The 17,769-nt window shown below is 34.1% G+C and overlaps 1 protein-coding gene across 1 annotated transcript; it reads left to right on the top strand.

The window, feature by feature from the left end:
- Positions 1–11,515: 11,515 nt before the first annotated feature.
- On the top strand, positions 11,516–13,383 carry LOC18047547 (aspartyl protease family protein 2). The gene has a single exon (XM_006444770.2). It carries the CDS (start codon positions 11,668–11,670, stop codon positions 13,108–13,110), a length of 1,443 nt encoding a protein of 480 aa, XP_006444833.1. The 5' UTR covers positions 11,516–11,667; the 3' UTR covers positions 13,111–13,383.
- The last annotated feature ends 4,386 nt before the right edge of the window (positions 13,384–17,769 follow it).

The raw sequence follows: 17,769 nt of genomic DNA on the forward strand, positions 1-17,769 counted from the left end.
CCTACACAAGGCATAAGTAAATGATTTATTTTAGCTGGGTTGTATTAATTGAGGTAGAAGGGACTTCATAGTGGTGTAGCTATGATTTGCTTGGGGACTGATGAGCCCCAAATTTGTTTGCTTGAGTATTAACCAATCTACTCCACATTTTACTTCGCTTTACGGTAGATATTGTCTTCTGGATTCTATAGCAGAGAAAATGAGTTAGTTTCTTCCCGTGATAGATTTGTTTTTCAACCACCACATTAGCTTTTTTCTCTCCTATTTTTTTTAATTATATGAGACTAATGCTCATATTACAACTCATATTACATGAAACTATTACTGAGTATATTTACAATTATACAATTCCTGCGATTAGAGCTCAGGTTTTTACCGATTTACAATTAGACAATTCCTGGGCTCTAGAACCTATATTTTTTTACCCATTTACAATTAGATAATTCTTAAGCTCTAGAGTCTAAATTTTTACCCTTTAGTATTTAAGGGACGTTTACTCCACTTTCATTTTGAGAAGGAGAATATTGTTTTCATTCAAATTTTTTGAAAAAAATTTAGTCCCTACAATGCTTTTGTGAGGCTCGAACAACGACTCTAACAATTGTGAGGACTCTGCCACTTGTCCAAAGGTCAAGTCGCTCACCACATTAGCTTTAATACTTAATTGAGGAGGAGTTCTGCTATTTGAACTCCGCGAAGACAAAAGGATGACAGAAAAAATTACCACGTGAATCAACTGAGTTGTTTGCAACTGCTAGAGAGAGGACCTATTTATTTATTACGTTAATGGAAACCAAAAATTGGCACGTGAATCAAGCAGCTTTTGTCCCTTTGTCTATTACTTTTTGAGTTTAAAAAATAAAATAATCAAAAGAAAGGAAAAACTTCTCAGGCACTTTTTGAGTTCTGTAGTCTCTCTCTATTTCTCTCATTTACTTGAGCTCTCTGCGTTCAGGAAGGAAAAACTCAAACGAGTTCTGTCTCTGCATCTCAGAAAAAAAAGGGGCTCGGCGAGAACAAGAAGCGGCCGTCGTCCAGGGGGAGTCCGGTAACGAAGCAAATGGAGGGGGAGTCTGGTAACGAACGAAGCAAATGGAGGGGAGTCTGGTAACGAACGAAGCAAACTCAATGGAGGGGAGTCTGGCAACGAAACAAACTCAATGGAGGGGGAGTAAAATGAGTGGTTGGGGAGAGGGCAGAAATGACCATCGTTTTCTCATTTTTTTTTAATTTCTTGTGGATCCACGCAATATTAAAAAAAGCAGAAATCAACGCTTGAAACGAGTGAAACGGCAATTCAAAGTTGCGTTTCTATCGTCCCTTTGTCTTCATTGAGTTCGTTTATCATTTTCTATTGATGAGAACGTATTACATGGCATCTTCTTCATTATATACATTCCCCAGCCCCCACTTCAAAGTCAAATATCTTTATCAATTTACCATTACAAGCTAGTGAGCAAAACTTCAAACTTTTTGAGTAACTCATTCTACTAATTGATTATCCATGGTTTCTTAGAAGACTGAAAATGCAAGGTTAAACTGTTGAATTCCTTGCCTGATATTTTATGTAGGTACCAGAGATGCTGAGTTGGTTGACGTATTAGGAGTGGTACTAAAATCATATTATATAATTCCGCAAAGCATCATTTAACTTTAAAGCTTTAATCTGGATAAAAGCTTGTTTACTTAGGCACATCTCTCTACTATTTTGTTTTAACTTAAAAGTAAGTCTCAACGCTCATGCTTATTTCTAATGCTCCTTCGGTTGGTGATTCATCTTTTTCTCTGTTGCTCTTTTTTGCTTTCGAGATTCGTTTACCCCACACGGTCGATGAAACAGGCTTCAATTATAATTTTGGTTAACAGGCAAGAAAGTGCACATCTCTTCTGCCAGCGGCCTTTGCGCTGAGCCCACCTTCCAAGGAGACCTCTGTTCTATGAAGTGGAGGCTTTACCCCGCATTTTAAATTTGCCTGTGAGCTTCTATTATCACCTGAAAAAAGAAAAAAAATTAATTCACCCAATTTTTATCTTTAGGGAGCGCTTATAGTGAAAGAATGGTGATGGATAAGGAGACCATGACCAATGGCAGTTCTATTATTATATCCCACACATTTATGTACAACCTAACTCACCTAGAATGTTGGTAATAAATGCGATGGGCTGAGAGGATTATACCTGCAGTTTTGAAGAGTGGTGGTCTATATAAATGCATTGATGAGTAAACTTGCAGTAGATTTTGTGGCCTATTCGGCATGAGAAATTTTACAGTACTTCCAAGTTATAATCTATTGTGGAATCACCCACTAATGGCTGAGAGATATGTGGCACTGTATGTTAAAAAATTTAATATCAGATAAATGTAATATTTTCAGATTTCTAATGTAAAAGATGAGCAATTAGTTAGTGTTCTCTCACTTCATTACTTTTGATTATATTCTTTATCTTTCTCTCAGTTTTCATCCAAATTCTTGCCCACTAATTAATTGCAGTAATGAAGTGAGAGAGCACTAATTAATTGCTTGTCTTTCACACTTAGAAATTTGAAATATTGCGCAAAAGAAAAGTGAGAAATTTAATTTAATTTGATTTAAATTTTTAACTATATTTAATTTGCTTTAAATTTTTTAACATATGCCGTCACATGTCTCTCAATTATTAGTTAGTAGTTCCACATTAGAATATGACATGAAACATCTAATATTCTGTAGAATTTCTTGTTTGGTTTTTACTTTCTTTCTCTTGAGAAATTTTATAATATGTCAAAGATAATCTAATCGACTAATGTATGTATGATGTGTGTAATTAAATTTAATAAAACTATCACTTGTATGGTTATTTTTTAAAATAAATGTACACATATTACAATATTATTTACTTACACTTACATGTATGATGTGTTTAATTAAATTTAATAAAACTACCACTTACATAATTATTTTTTAAAGTAAATACACATATTACAACGTCATAATACCTCATTTGTATCTTAAAATTTCTCATCATTTCTCTTCTCCCTCGCCTATGCCTAACCAAATTATTTTATTGGGCAATGCAATTTAAACGTTGCCTGTTAACTCTTCCCTCTTGTATGACAGTACGACATCAACATTTTTTTTTCATTACCTAATGTTTGATGTTTCTTGAATTGCATGCATCACTGACATTTACCTATTTGTCTCATTTATCTTGCTTTTTAAATCATCAACTCCTAACAATCTTCACCGATGCTTTAATGGTTAAACACATCAAACCAAATGGCGATGCCTGCATTTCCCGTACTTTTAATAATCATCGTGCTAGAAGATGAAAATAGTTGTTCAGATCCACGGTTCAATGCACAAATCAAGCTAGTTGGTTGGGTGAGTGGGTCATCCAATTAGCTATAGTCTCTTAATGATGGGACCTACGAACATGTGCCTCGTGAGCTTTTCTGAAGCAAGGCATGACAAGCATGTGTCGCTTTCTAATGAAAGAAATTTTGACAAATTGGCCATCATGTCATGTTCACAAACCTTATATATCCCTTGAACCATTTCGACGAATGTATTCTTCACGGTCCTTGCTGTACCTACAGCAACAAATATTAATTACCGTATCACTCAACGGCCAGTCCAAAAGCAAAACCATTCTGGCAGTTGTGTGCTTTCTTTTAATGGAAAAGGAAAATAAAGAGTAAAGAAAATGAGGGGAGATTACACGACAGGAATCAGCGGAAGGTCAAGCCAGACCAGCTAGCTGGAGAGAGAGAATCACGAGGAAATTTCAATAATACACAAAGAAAGGCTTCGAAGAACATGAAAAGCATGAAATTACATCTTGGTCTTTCATCGGTGGATCTTACTTTATTAGGGTAATTTTTAAAAACCTCCCCTGAGGTTTGGGCTTGTTGCAAGTAGATGGCGATAATTGATTTATTTGTAAAAAACCCCCTACCGTCAGTTAAGTTTAACATTGACCGTTAGTTGACCATGCAAAGATAATATTACCCTTAACAATAGTTTGTAAACGAAAATAACTAAAAAAAAACTAAAATTATTGGTGCAAAAAGCACAAACCTTATTTTTTGACAATTTTATCCTTGTCAATTCTAAAAATTTACAATATCATAGATAAAGATTATAACTATTTCATTTTTAAATTTTTAATTTTATCTTTCTTGTAGGAATTTTAAGGAAATATCAATAATTTAAAGATGATTTTTTAATTTTTTAATTTTAACTTTTTTATAGGAACTTTAAGAAAATATCAATAATTTAAAAAGAGTAAAATAGCTAATAATTTTGGTTTTTTTTTAGTTATTTTCGTTTATAAACTATTGTTAAGGGTAATATTGTCTTTGCACGGTCAACTAACGGTCAATGTTAAACTTAACTGACGGTAGGGGGTTTTTTACAAATAAATCAATTCTCACCATCTACTTGCAACAAGCCCAAACCTCAGGGGAGGTTTTTAAAAATTACCCTACTTTATTAATTAGAGTTCAATTATGTTGAAACTCTTCCAAATAGGATTACTGTTGGATGATCCTATGATCATACAAACAAATATTAAATATTTATTATTATTGCAATCTAACGATCATTATCAATCAATTCTTTATGGTGAAACGAATCCACCATAGCTGCTACCTATTAATTCTTTTATTCTGTGAAGTCACTGCTATTATCATCAGTGGGAACATGGGAATGTCATTTTGCCATAAAGTAAAAACCAAGTGATGATAGATTAGGCGTTGAAACTTACTGTTACGATCTAACGATCATCATTAATCAATGTTTTACGGTGAAACAGCTCCACCATAGTTACTGCCTATTAATTATTATATACTTTGAAGTCACTGCTATTATCATCAGTGGGAACATGGGAGTATGTTTTGCCATAAAGTCAAAACCAAGCGATGATATATTAGGCATTGAAACTTATGTGCATGTACTTGGCGTTTTAACACTTCTACACTAAGAATGTTATACTTACCTTTTATTCCAACTAATATTACAAATGGTATATTACTATAAGATTAGTTCAAGTGATAGATAATTATTAAATCTTATTATTTTTAATTTAAATAGTAAATTTTTATTGGTAACACATCAATTGAGATACAAACTAAGTATCCTAATTAAGTAAGCATAGCCTTAATCTTCTACGCTACACTTACTAAGATTTCGTTTTCTTTGTTAAATAGCTAACAGTTACGGGTGATCAAGGGCCATCAAATCATGTTTTATTGATAAAGATATTTTACAATTGTCCATGTGTATATTGTATACTATATGTTTTAGGTTTATATATCCGTGGATCTTACTCTAATACATAAATCATGCATTTCCCAATCAACAATCAAATTAGACTAGAATCATAATGAGTTAGAGTGATATATGTTGTATTACTATTGATGTGTTTATTTTGTTTTGAAATCAGAATGGAATAGTTCAAGTTGTTAGAATGTCTTTAGTTAATTGTTGTTGTTGTTGTTATTAGTTTGTATTATGGTAATTGTGATTATTATTGTTAAAAAACTATTGTTTACAATAATAATAACAATCACAATAACAGTAATGATAACGACAACAAATATTACAAAAAATAAAATATATAACAAATTATCAATAATAACAAAACAAAAATGATGATGATGATTGTGATGATATGGCAATCTCCATGGCATGGGAGTCGGCAACAGTAGTAGCACGGGATAGTCAACGACAATAGTGACGAATGGGCAATAGCAGCGATGTCTGCGACAAGTGGCATGTGACACTTACGGTGTGAGGTTAACAAGGTTGATGGCGTGCGACATTCAACAATGTGCTGCACAACGACCTGTGATGCGAATCTGATGGTTTGACAAGATTAATGTTGCTGGTGGTGGTTAGAATTTCTAACGAAAGGAAATTAGGGATTTTTTTATTTTCATTGTTTTTTGAATATTCAAATTCAAGACAAAAGTGGAATTAAAAAATTTTGGTGAGAGTAAAAGAGTTGATCCTAGGAATGGAAACTTGATTCCTAACCCCTCATAGGAATCAAGTTCTCATTTGTCATTTCAATTTCACATGGGCCTTACAATTTCCATTCTACTCTCCTTTCAATTTTTGTAAGTAAATAACATGTATGATTATGATTTTGTTCACATTCCTTAAGTCTATAGGTAAACACACCCAAAGTTTCTAGATATAGTAATAATGGATGATGGAAAGAAGACAAGAGTAAAGACTCAAGAAAGAAAAATGAGTTTGTGATTAAGAGTACCTATAAGCATAATAAATGACTGTTGAACCAGAATGTCGAGAATACTATGGACACATTACATAAATTAATAATCATATGAAATTTCTTGTTGCATGTGCTCGATAATACAAGATGATATAAGTCTAGTAAGCTAACCCACAGTCTTGTGCAAGATAATCACTCTGTAAAATCAAAATGAAACTAATGTTATGATAAAATAAGGAAATCATACTTAACCAGACATATTTTAACAAACGGAATGGATCATTGCTTGCTCTATCCAAAATAGCAGCTAAGCTCAACTCCCCAAAATGTCCACTAGATTGTCTATTCAGATTCAGTATTCGCATAATAACAATACATTTGTATTAATTAACATCAATTAAAATTCAAATATCCAACATATTATTTAACCCTGTCTTTACTTTATTGCATTCGAAAGAATATTTTTGTCATCTCACCCTCTTTCTTTCTTTCACTTTATCCCCAATGAGTAAAATTTAGAAGGTTTAATTCAAATTATCCCATTATGAATTGATTATCTTTAAATTATTTCCTTACTTTTAGAAACTTCAATTTATCCCCTATTTAGTTAAGAAAAAAAAAAAATCAACACACCCTTATTTTTACCTTTAGCTTTTGAACAAAAATGGAGGTAATTTGTAATTTTTAAAAGTAAAGGGGTTAATTTAAATGTAGTCAATTTACAATGAGAATAATCCAAAATTTACCAAATTTAGGGTAAGAACTTGCTAAACCCCGTCACCCCCTACTAGGAAAAATAACCTCTCGTCATGTTGGAAGCTCTCATATGGCGGGAATATTTCCCCTTTTCCTTTCTTTTTGGCTTCCCTTGATTCCTCCTTCCTTAGAGAGGTTTCTCTCTCTTCCCTAGGGATGTCAATGGTCCCCGCCTTGAACCCGATTTCGGAAGCCATCCCCAAACCTACCTCATACCCGAAAAAGTTATAATTAGACAATTCAGGTATGTCTCCCAAAATCTCCGAATTGAGTGGGGTTTAAAGTGGGGAAGCAATCGCCATTTATTTTTTTCCAACAAAATATTAAGTATTGAATATTCGTCTCTTTTTCTCAAAAGAAGAAAAAAAATTAAATTTTAATATATAGATTTAAAAATTTAATTACAAATGATCAAATTTTAACAACCTCCAAAAAGTGAGAATATAATAATTTTAAGTCTTCAATATAATTATAAATGATCAAATTTTACAAAACAAATCAAAATAATGCTATACCTTCAACATAAACTTGCAGTAGCCTCTCAGTAATCATCACCGTTCATGCACATTCTAAAATTCTTCATAAACACACAACAAGATAAAAATAAATATAAATAAAAATATGTTTTAACAATTTTAACTTAACAAATACTTGATAAAATAATATAAATTAAAACGATATACCTTTACAACCTCTACATCTGTTTCATTTCAATTTTTAGATTTCCAAATAAATATAGACTTTTACAAATCATCATTTCAACAGTAGCCTCATGAATACAACCACACCCAAAATTAAGAAAATTTGACCTGCGCAATTAACAAAAAATTACTTTGATTGATCAAATGTCAGGGAAGGCCATGATGGGTGGTTGAGTCCAATGAGAAATGATAGTCCCAGTAAGAAAGGTTTAGCGGCTTACGGCAAGAGAGGAAAGTGACGTTCATAGCGAAGCTTGGTCTTTTTGCGTCAGACGTGACAGCCAGGAAAGGGAAGCTCTGTTGGAGACTTCGAGGTGGTGATGGGTAGAGAGCAGAGTTTTTGAGAGTAAGCTGAGAGTTTAAATCTAGGGTTTTGCTGTTTTGTTAAATTTTTGTAATTATTTAATTAAAATTGAAAATTTATTTTGATTTAAGAAAAATAAAAATATTTTCGGGTCAAGTTTGGGGTCCGATAAAATCTCCGAACCCAAACCTAAAATTTATTTTGTATTTAGACTTAGACCGAGACTATTGGCACCCCTTTAAAATTTTAATGAAACTCCTCTTCTAAAAAAACCTCATTAATTAATTAGAAGAATTCATAATTTATAAGAATATATATGTTCTTCCAAAATTATCCCTAATTCAATCTTTTTCCATCTTCTTTCTTTATGAAAGATGTCTTTTTCAAAAAAGAAAAAAAGTAATGCTGCATTAACACAAAAAATATTACGAGAGAGAACTACAAATTGCATAAGCTCATCCCCTAGCCAAATACACGATTAGCTATCATTTCAAACACCCCAAATTTCTTATCAACCTTTTCCTTAACAAAAGCAATGAGATTAAGTATGTTTCCAGAAGTCGAGTCACCGACATCTACCGAGAAATTGGCATGAACATTTGAAATCTCCTCTAAAATCTTGATGAAATTGAGCATAGGTTGAAAAGATGACTCCCTAATTGGCTGGAGCATCCCCTTAGGAAAAATTTAGTTTTCTTATAATGTTCTTTTTATTTTTTTGATGAATTATTAATTAAAAAAAAGAATTTGTTCGCAAAGAGAAAGAATCGATTTACTGGAATTGATATAGGGGCAATTTTGAAAGAATATAGATATACTTATAAATAATGAATTTTTTCCATCAGTAATGGGGTTCGTTTAAAAGAGAGATTTTATTAGGACATTAGAGGGGTGCCAATAGTCCAACTCTTAGACTTATCCTCAAAATTGACCTATTTTTAATTTTAAAGTTTTTAAGGAGCTTATACCCTACACGAATTAATTAGGTCCCTACTCTTCTTAAGTGGAGGTTATCTTTTCCACCTATTTGGTGGTGGTGGTGCTAGGATTGGTGGGTTTTGATGGTGGTGGTGGACTTGAATCTTGGTGGCCTATGCAAATTTGGTTCACATCTAATTATGGACACGAAAGGGCTCCTTGCTACTACCATTGTTCTTCCCACCCATGCAAGCGGTCGTTGTTCTTTTTTTTTTTTTATGTTGTTAGTGGAGGTGCCAGATTGGTGGATGTGCTTGCAAAATCTTGGTGGATGTTGCAGCTTTGCTGGCGAAAAAGAAATTAGGGGTGAAAATAGTGTTGCTGCTAATCCTGTGACTAGGTGGGCTTGCTGCCCCTATTCTACCCCAGTTTTATTGCTCAACCGCCGTATTTGCTAGGTTTATTGGTGTGGGGGGAGTTGCTATTGCTGTTGTTTTTTGTTTAATATTATGTTGTTTGTGCAATTTTGTATTGTTATGTATAACTAGATATTTTGATTTCTTTTCCCGATTGGTAAGGGATTTCACATACAGTTGTCGGGGGTAAGTATAATTGACCAATTCCATAATTTTCTTCCACTTGATTTTAGTACATTTAATAGGTGCAATATTTCCTCTCTGTCGAAATTAGAAATTTTTAGTGTTTAGTGATTTTTTAATATTTTAATATTTTATTGTTTGAGGCTGCATTAAATTAAGCCAGTCTTAAGTGTTTTATCATATTTGTAGTACTTAAGTCGAATGTAACCTTGTATTCATTGTGCAGTGACGTTTGTCTTGTGGCCTATTTTTATTTCACACCCTGTAGCATTAGTGCTGCCTGACTTTTGGCACCATATCATTTGTGTGCACATTCAATATTACATTTATTAATGATTCATTGTCTCATGTAAGTTTTTCTTAAAATCAAAGAAAATGGACTCAATTTAAAGCGAAGATTCTTTTGCATTATTCTAAATTATATGATTGTTTGTACCATTCAAATACTATAATATTGACAATTATAAATCTATTATAATGTTCTAGATCAATTATTTGATGGCATAATTTGAATATTTCAATTCAAAATAAATCGGCCTATCGTTAAATTAATTCGTCCGATATAAATGAAACTCAAAATCTCTCTCTGGCCACCAATGCCAAGAGAAGAAAAGAAGACTTATTGTTCAGTTATGGTAAATATTCAAAGTAAAAACTTAACATTTAGTGTTTCCCAACTATTGGATTATACAAATCATCAAATGAGAATTTATATCAAAATTTGAAGGAAAACTTTTAGATGCATGCTCCTCAAGCGTATATAAATACATGCTTCTCAAACATATGTAAGTACATGATCAGACTTAGGCACTTAGCATTAGTTTTTTTTTGGTGGGATAGAGGTAGTAAAAATATCCGCCCGGTCCGGACTCGAACCGTATCTGGGCGTTGTGGGTCAGGTATTATCCAACCCGAGTATGAAACCGGATCGGTCTTGGACATCACTTGATAAACTCGGATCGTGTCAAAATAATATATATTATTTTAAATATTTATATTTATTTGACTCATTTATTATACATATATAAAGTTTTAAACACTTAAAATTTATATTTTCATGTCAAATTTTATTGAAATAAATTTAAAACTTATAAAATTAGCAAAAAATAAAAAATATATACACATATAATATTAAAAAATATAAAATTCAGGTATCCAGATTAAAACCCAGCCCGAACCTGGACCTGGACCCAGACCGATTGCATCCGAGCAGGATCTAGTCATTGCAATACTCTAGACATGGCCCAAAGTTTTGCCATCCCGAGGTGGGGGGAGGGGAACAAGCTGAATTTCCATTAAATCAAAGAACGCACGAAACAATCGTGCATTGAGTACATTCATCATACTAGACCAAGTAGAAATAACTTATTACTAGAGATTTTAACGCTATTACGTATTTTACAATAAGAAAAAGAGTCTACTGCTACATTTCCATCATTAATCCATTCTATCGTAAAGAGTAGAGTTAGTAAAAATACCCGCCCCGTCCGGACCCGGACCGTACCCGGGCGTTGTGGGCCGGGTATTACTCGGTCCAGGTATGAAACTGAATCGGTCTTGGACATCACTTGATAAACTCGAAACCCGAATTTTATTAAAAAAATATTATAAAATATATATTATTTTAAATATTTATATTTATTTGACTCATTTATTATGCATATATAAAGTTTTAAACACTTAAAATTTATATTTTCATGTTAAATTTTATTAAAATAAATTTAAAATTTATAAAATTACCAAAAAATAAAAATATATACACATATAATATTAAACAATATAAAATTTGGGTATTCAAATTAAAATCTGGTCCGAACTCGAATCCGGACTAGTTATATCCAGGCAGAATCCGATCATTGCAATATCCGGATCCGGCCCGGGATTTTACCATCCCCAGTAAAGAGAGGGCACCGCACATAATAAATCCAAATGTAAAAAAAAAAAAAAAAAGGTTATTGACCCAAACCCCACCAACGGCCAACGGCCCACCCCTCAAAACGTGATAAGTGATAACGGGACTTTGAATCTTTGATTACCAGTATACCTCCTCCACCACTGTTTCTTTCAACAGTTATAAGTAACAATAATAATATTGTATCACCCTCATCAGTCTCTCTCGCACTCCAAAAGCAAAACACTCTGCTGTCCCTCAACTCTCCCTTCAATTTCAATGGAAGGGAAAGCAAGAAACCATCTTCTCCTTCTCTTCTCCTTCTTCTTCACCGCCGCTGCCTCTCTCCAGTATCAAACCTTCGTCCTTAACTCTCTCCCTACCCAATCCACTCTCTCTTGGCCTGAATCCGTATCCGTTTCCGAATCCGAATCTTCACTCCCTCTACCAGCACCTGACGCAGAATCCTCGCTCTCCCTACGTTTACATCACGTAGACTCTCTGTCCTTCAACAGAACTCCAGAGCACCTCTTCAACCTCCGCATCCAACGCGACGTCTTACGTGTCAAATCCTTAACCGCCTTCGCTGAATCTGCCGTTCGTGTTCCCCCGCGCAACCGCTCCCGCGGGCGTGCCAACGGAGGCTTTAGTAGCTCCGTCATATCAGGGCTCGCACAAGGCAGCGGCGAGTACTTCACGCGCCTCGGAGTTGGCACACCCCCTAGGTATGTCTACATGGTCTTAGACACCGGTAGCGACGTCGTTTGGATACAGTGCGCTCCGTGCAAGAAATGCTACTCTCAAACCGACCCTGTCTTCGACCCTGCCAAGTCCCGCTCGTTTGCTACCGTACCCTGTCGGTCCCCTTTGTGCCGCAAGCTCGACTCTTCTGGCTGTAACCGCAGGAACACGTGTCTTTACCAAGTCTCCTACGGAGACGGTTCTATCACCGTCGGTGATTTTTCCACTGAAACGCTGACGTTTCGTGGCACCAGAGTTGCGCGCGTGGCCCTCGGTTGTGGACACGACAATGAGGGCCTCTTCGTTGCTGCTGCGGGCTTATTGGGGCTCGGTCGTGGGAGGTTGTCATTTCCAACTCAAACCGGTCGCCGGTTCAACCGTAAGTTTTCTTACTGTTTAGTGGACCGATCCACTTCTGCTAAACCTTCATCGATGGTATTCGGTGACTCGGCCGTTTCACGAACCGCCCGGTTCACTCCGTTACTCGCAAACCCTAAGCTCGACACATTCTACTATGTTGAACTAGTTGGAATCAGCGTCGGCGGTGCTCATGTCCGCGGCATCACTGCTTCTTTGTTCAAACTCGATCCGGCCGGTAACGGTGGGGTCATCATAGACTCGGGTACGTCCGTGACCCGTTTGACCCGACCCGCTTACATCGCATTGCGTGATGCTTTCCGAGCTGGAGCATCCTCCTTGAAGCGTGCGCCAGACTTTTCGCTGTTTGATACGTGCTTCGATTTGTCGGGAAAGACGGAAGTGAAGGTGCCCACGGTGGTGTTGCATTTCAGAGGTGCAGATGTGTCGTTGCCGGCGACTAATTATCTAATACCCGTGGATAGTAGCGGAACATTTTGCTTTGCATTTGCAGGAACCATGAGCGGGTTGTCGATAATTGGAAATATTCAGCAACAGGGCTTCCGGGTTGTTTATGACTTGGCCGCTTCACGGATCGGGTTTGCTCCGCGCGGGTGCGCTTGAGGTTGCATTGCGCGTGGGTGTAGTTGTAAGGGAAAAACTCTCTTTTCCTGTTAATTATTCTGTCTCTGCGTGTTTTGTTTTATTTTATTTCTTTTTTTTTTGGGGAATATGAAAAAAATCTTTCCTGGATATGAGTCTGAGAAAGGAGATGGAGAAGAGAAGGGGGAAAAATGATAAAATAATCAGAGTGCAGGTGATCAGGTTTATAATTCACATATTTGTCTCTGTTAAATTATGAAATGCTTTTAATCAGTCTTCTAAAAGAAAAAAAAATCATAACTCTAGTACAAGGGTAAGATGGTTAATTTTAAAAAAAATTGTCAAATTGAACTTTTAATAATAAAATACTATTCACAGTTTTTTTTTTTTTTTTTCCTTTGCTTTGCTTTGATTTGGAAGTGTACACCGTTTATTTGCAATTTAACTGACGTCTAGTTCAGCAATCATCGGAGATTTAACTCCTGAGGATAGGCATTGATATTTGCTGCGTATGCTTTTAGGACGACCCACTACCCCCATTACACTATATATCATTTGGAGGGCAGTCGGTGGTGCCATCGCCACCCGGTCTGGCCGGTTAAATAAACGGCTGGAATGTCATTATATGTTTTCCTCCCCTCCCAGGAAGCAAATGAAATTAGTTGGTCCTTATTCACAGTTACATGGTGGCAAATTTCATTTGCTTTACATGTTTTGAAGTTCATTTGGTTGTGAAGCCTCTGTAAAGGGCCACCGCCCTGTGTTGCCTTCTTAATGATCTATTCAAAATATCAACCAAATTTTGGCAGCCTGAGGAATCTAATGTTGATTTACCATAAACAAATAGCCTTACTGTTGTGGACCTGTCTATCGTACAGATTCTGTAACAAACATCTCCCGTTATCCCACCATCCGATCTTCTATTGTTCAGTTTCTCACTCCACATCCAACCACATCCAACGGCTGATGCTGCAGTCTGTGGCTTACAGATTCTGTAAGCTAGTCAAGTCCTACTGTTGTTACCTGTTAGCCGCAGCCATACAGTTAATGGTCAGGCCGTGTCGGTGGTCCCTACAACTTTCGTTTGATTGTGTATTAATTTGTACTGGTATCGTCCACTTGCTTTTACCTTCTTTAATGCCCAAAGACAAAGCATTTGAGTGCATGCAGATCCAAGGGCCACTGGCTGTGTAACAAAACAGTTTTCCTTCTTTTTTTTTTTACCTTGTTTTTTTCCTTCTTTATGGAAGCAATTGAACAAAATTCAAGTCACACAAGCATCACAATAAAGTATGAAAAACTAGTCCATAAATCACATGCCTTTGCCATTTGCCGCCTTAATGATTTTTCTTAGTGCCCATATGGAACTTCGCAGAAACAAAGTCAAAAGAAGTTAGCGTGCACCGAACTCTCACCTATGTGGCGTTAACAGATGTGATATTGTTAAATAATGTGTTTTTTTTCCCAATTTATGAGTGGTTTAATAATAAGCCTTATGATCAAAGACCGAAGTGGTGCTGCCTTTGGAAAGAGCTGTCGATTGCCCATGTTAGGCATAGTTGGACTCTTAGCTGGTGACCACGGTATAAAAGTGAATGTGAACTACACAGTCACTATAAGATAATGCCCTTCATGTGGCTGTAATTATTGCTGTTGAAGCAGCACTGCTTACAATGAGGTTTTGGATATCACTTTTGATGCGATTTTTCAAAAAATAATTTTCAATACTGTTATCATAATATATTTTGACCAAGTGCAAGTAATGGTAGCGTTTACGTAATTGTAAGCAGCATCAGATTTCATTGTGTTCCTGTTTTTTGGATCTAAATTCTGTAATTTAGCACTTAAATTATCATCGTCGCCAATAATAAAGAGGTTGGATTATTATTATTTAGCAGCTGGTTAGATGTATTTAAATTTATTGAGAGGCTCAGATTTTCTCCAATTAACCTATTTTATTTATTATTTCTTATTTCTTTTTGTTTTTGTTACAAACTATTTGTGTATGTCACATCTTGCATCAAAGTTGGGTTACGTTGGGTTACTATTCATAAAATCAACGCCTACTCTCTCTTTCCATAGTTTGGTTTTCAAAAAGTGAAAAAATGATATGATCATTGGAAACGAAGTCCATTGTTGGTAATTGGCTACTGGAAGAGAACGACGAAAAGGTGATGGCATCGCAATGAGAATCAAGCTGGAAAAAAATGGTTGGATTGATTCCATTGAATGGATGCCGTGCTGGAGAGATCTAAATTTGGTGATGGGAAAATGCAATGATTAAAGGCAGACGATAAGACTTTTGCTTTAAAAATTTTACCCTCAAGGGAAAGAGTATTATCTAAGGGAAAAGTGAACGATTCGATCTTCTAAAAAATAATTTTTAAATAATTTTATTCATAAATTATCTTTCTCTTTTTTAGACTTTGAGTTGTTATCATAATATATCTTTATAATGTAAAAGTAATACTATAGTTTTTAGATCAGTTTGGTAATTCTATAGTTTTTAAAATAATTGGTGTTATTTGTACCGTAGAAATAAATAAATTAAATATTTTGTAAAATTTATTTTTAAAAGTATTGTGAGTTTTAAAATTAATCGTATGTATTGGTAAATTTTATTGTTAAATTATTATAAAAATACAAATAATCGAGTTAGATATAATATTGAATAAAATTTATCTACCCATTTATAGATATGTATATAAAAAAATTTTATTGTGTATATAATAATAATAATAATAATAATAATTGATAATTAAAATAAATATTTTAAATTTTTATTTTTATTTTTTATTTTGTTGTTTCAAGGGAAATTATCATTCATATACCCTATATTTATTCTGTTATAAAAAATACTACAATACTTTGAGGGTGTATCAATCGTCCACCCTTAGTTAACAAAATGTATCAGTTGACCACCAAACTGTTAGTTGTCGTTTGAAAGTTAACGGAGTTACACTGAATTGACGATTTTACCCTTAAAAATTATCACTTGTATACCCTTAAATTCTCTTTTTATCACTTATATACATTTAAATTATCACTTGTATCATATGAAAAGACCAAATTACCCTTCTGACGTCATCATACGTAAACGGCAACTAACGGTTTGGTGGTCAGCTGATATATTTTGTCAACTTAGGGTGGACGATTGATACACCCTCAAAGTGTTGTAGTATTTTTGATAATGGAGTAAACTAAGGGTATACAAATGATAATTTCCCTTGTTTCAATAAAATTGATAATAATGATAATTTTTTAAAGTTAATTATTTATTTTCTAATTAGTTTTAGATTTTTATAATGTATATGAGATATAAATGGAATTGTATAAAGGGAAATTATCTGTCATATACCCTTAAATGACACTAGTATCAAATGTGCTACAACACTTTTCGCTTATATCACTCGTATAACCTAAGTTGACAAAAGAGTTATGGCATCCACCTTTTCGTTTACTACCGTTAAGAACTTAACAGAATTTGAGCAAAATAACTATTTTACCCTTTAAACTCAAAATGAAGTAAAAATACAAATTTTCCTTGAAAATTAATATAAATTTTCAATACACAATTTTTTAATTTTGTTATTAACAATACATTTTTTTATTAAAAAAATGAATTATTAATGGTACATATTATTAACAATTATCCATAAAAAATATTCATCTTATACCATAAAAAATTATTAACAACATATTATTTACAATTATACATATTATACCATAAAAAATTCAAGTTAGAGCTTGGAGGAGTAGATCTTCAATAATTTAGATTAAATTTTGGAGGAATAGATTTGGTTGTAAAGTAGCCTTTTTTTTAGCAATTATTAACAATTATCCGATAAATGGGATGACATGTCATTTTTATCAAAATATATCATATGAAATGTCGTTTTTTACTAGGTAAATGGGATGACATGTCTTTTTTTTTAAAAGAATAGATTACCCTTACGATATCAGTGCTCGCAAACGACAGTTAACGGATTGGTGGACGGCAGAAGTGTTTTGTCAACTTAGGGTATACGAGTGATACACTTAAAAAGTATTGTAGCACGTTTGATATTAGTGTCATTTAAGGGTATATAACTGATAATTTCCCTTGTATAAAATATAAATCAACACAAGATAAACACTGCAGTTCAACTGTCGGTGAGATAAACACAGCGAGAGGAGAGCGAGGCAATAATGCTATGATTAAATGATAGATCACATGGGGATGAATAAGCACTTACGGAAAACATAAGAAAAGGCAAAGGCAAAAGATAATTAAAATGAAAAAAATAATAATAATCTGTGATTTAAACATAACTCATGACTCGTTCAAGAGTGCTTGCGGAAAGCCAGAACAAAGGTCCAAAACAGAACACGGTTCCTTTTTGTAGTCAATGTTTATTATTTCTGTTCAGATCGTCAAAACTTTGGAAACAAGCACATGATAAGAGTAAATGGCCTCAATCATCGAAATAGTTACTATTAATCAAGAAGCTTCTGAGTACTTGAAATTTTATATATAAAATTATCAACTCACATGGCAGATTATTATTTTACTTCTCTATTGTATATATAACCCTTGGACAATGTTGAAATTTTCAAAGATTTGCAGCAATATTTTCTTTTGTTCTTGTGAAAAGTCAGACCAAGTGTAGCTTTGTTTGTTTTATTCATTGATCTCGGGTA

This window comes from Citrus clementina, unplaced genomic scaffold (genome assembly GCF_000493195.1).
Source record: "Citrus clementina cultivar Clemenules unplaced genomic scaffold, Citrus_clementina_v1.0 scaffold_3, whole genome shotgun sequence".
In the NCBI taxonomy this organism is placed as follows: Eukaryota; Viridiplantae; Streptophyta; class Magnoliopsida; order Sapindales; family Rutaceae; genus Citrus; species Citrus x clementina.

Bases quoted from the DNA above. Each gene is read 5' to 3' on its own strand.
- LOC18047547 (XM_006444770.2), top strand. From the start codon at position 11,668: ATGGAAGGGAAAGCAAGAAACCATCTTCTCCTTCTCTTCTCCTTCTTC.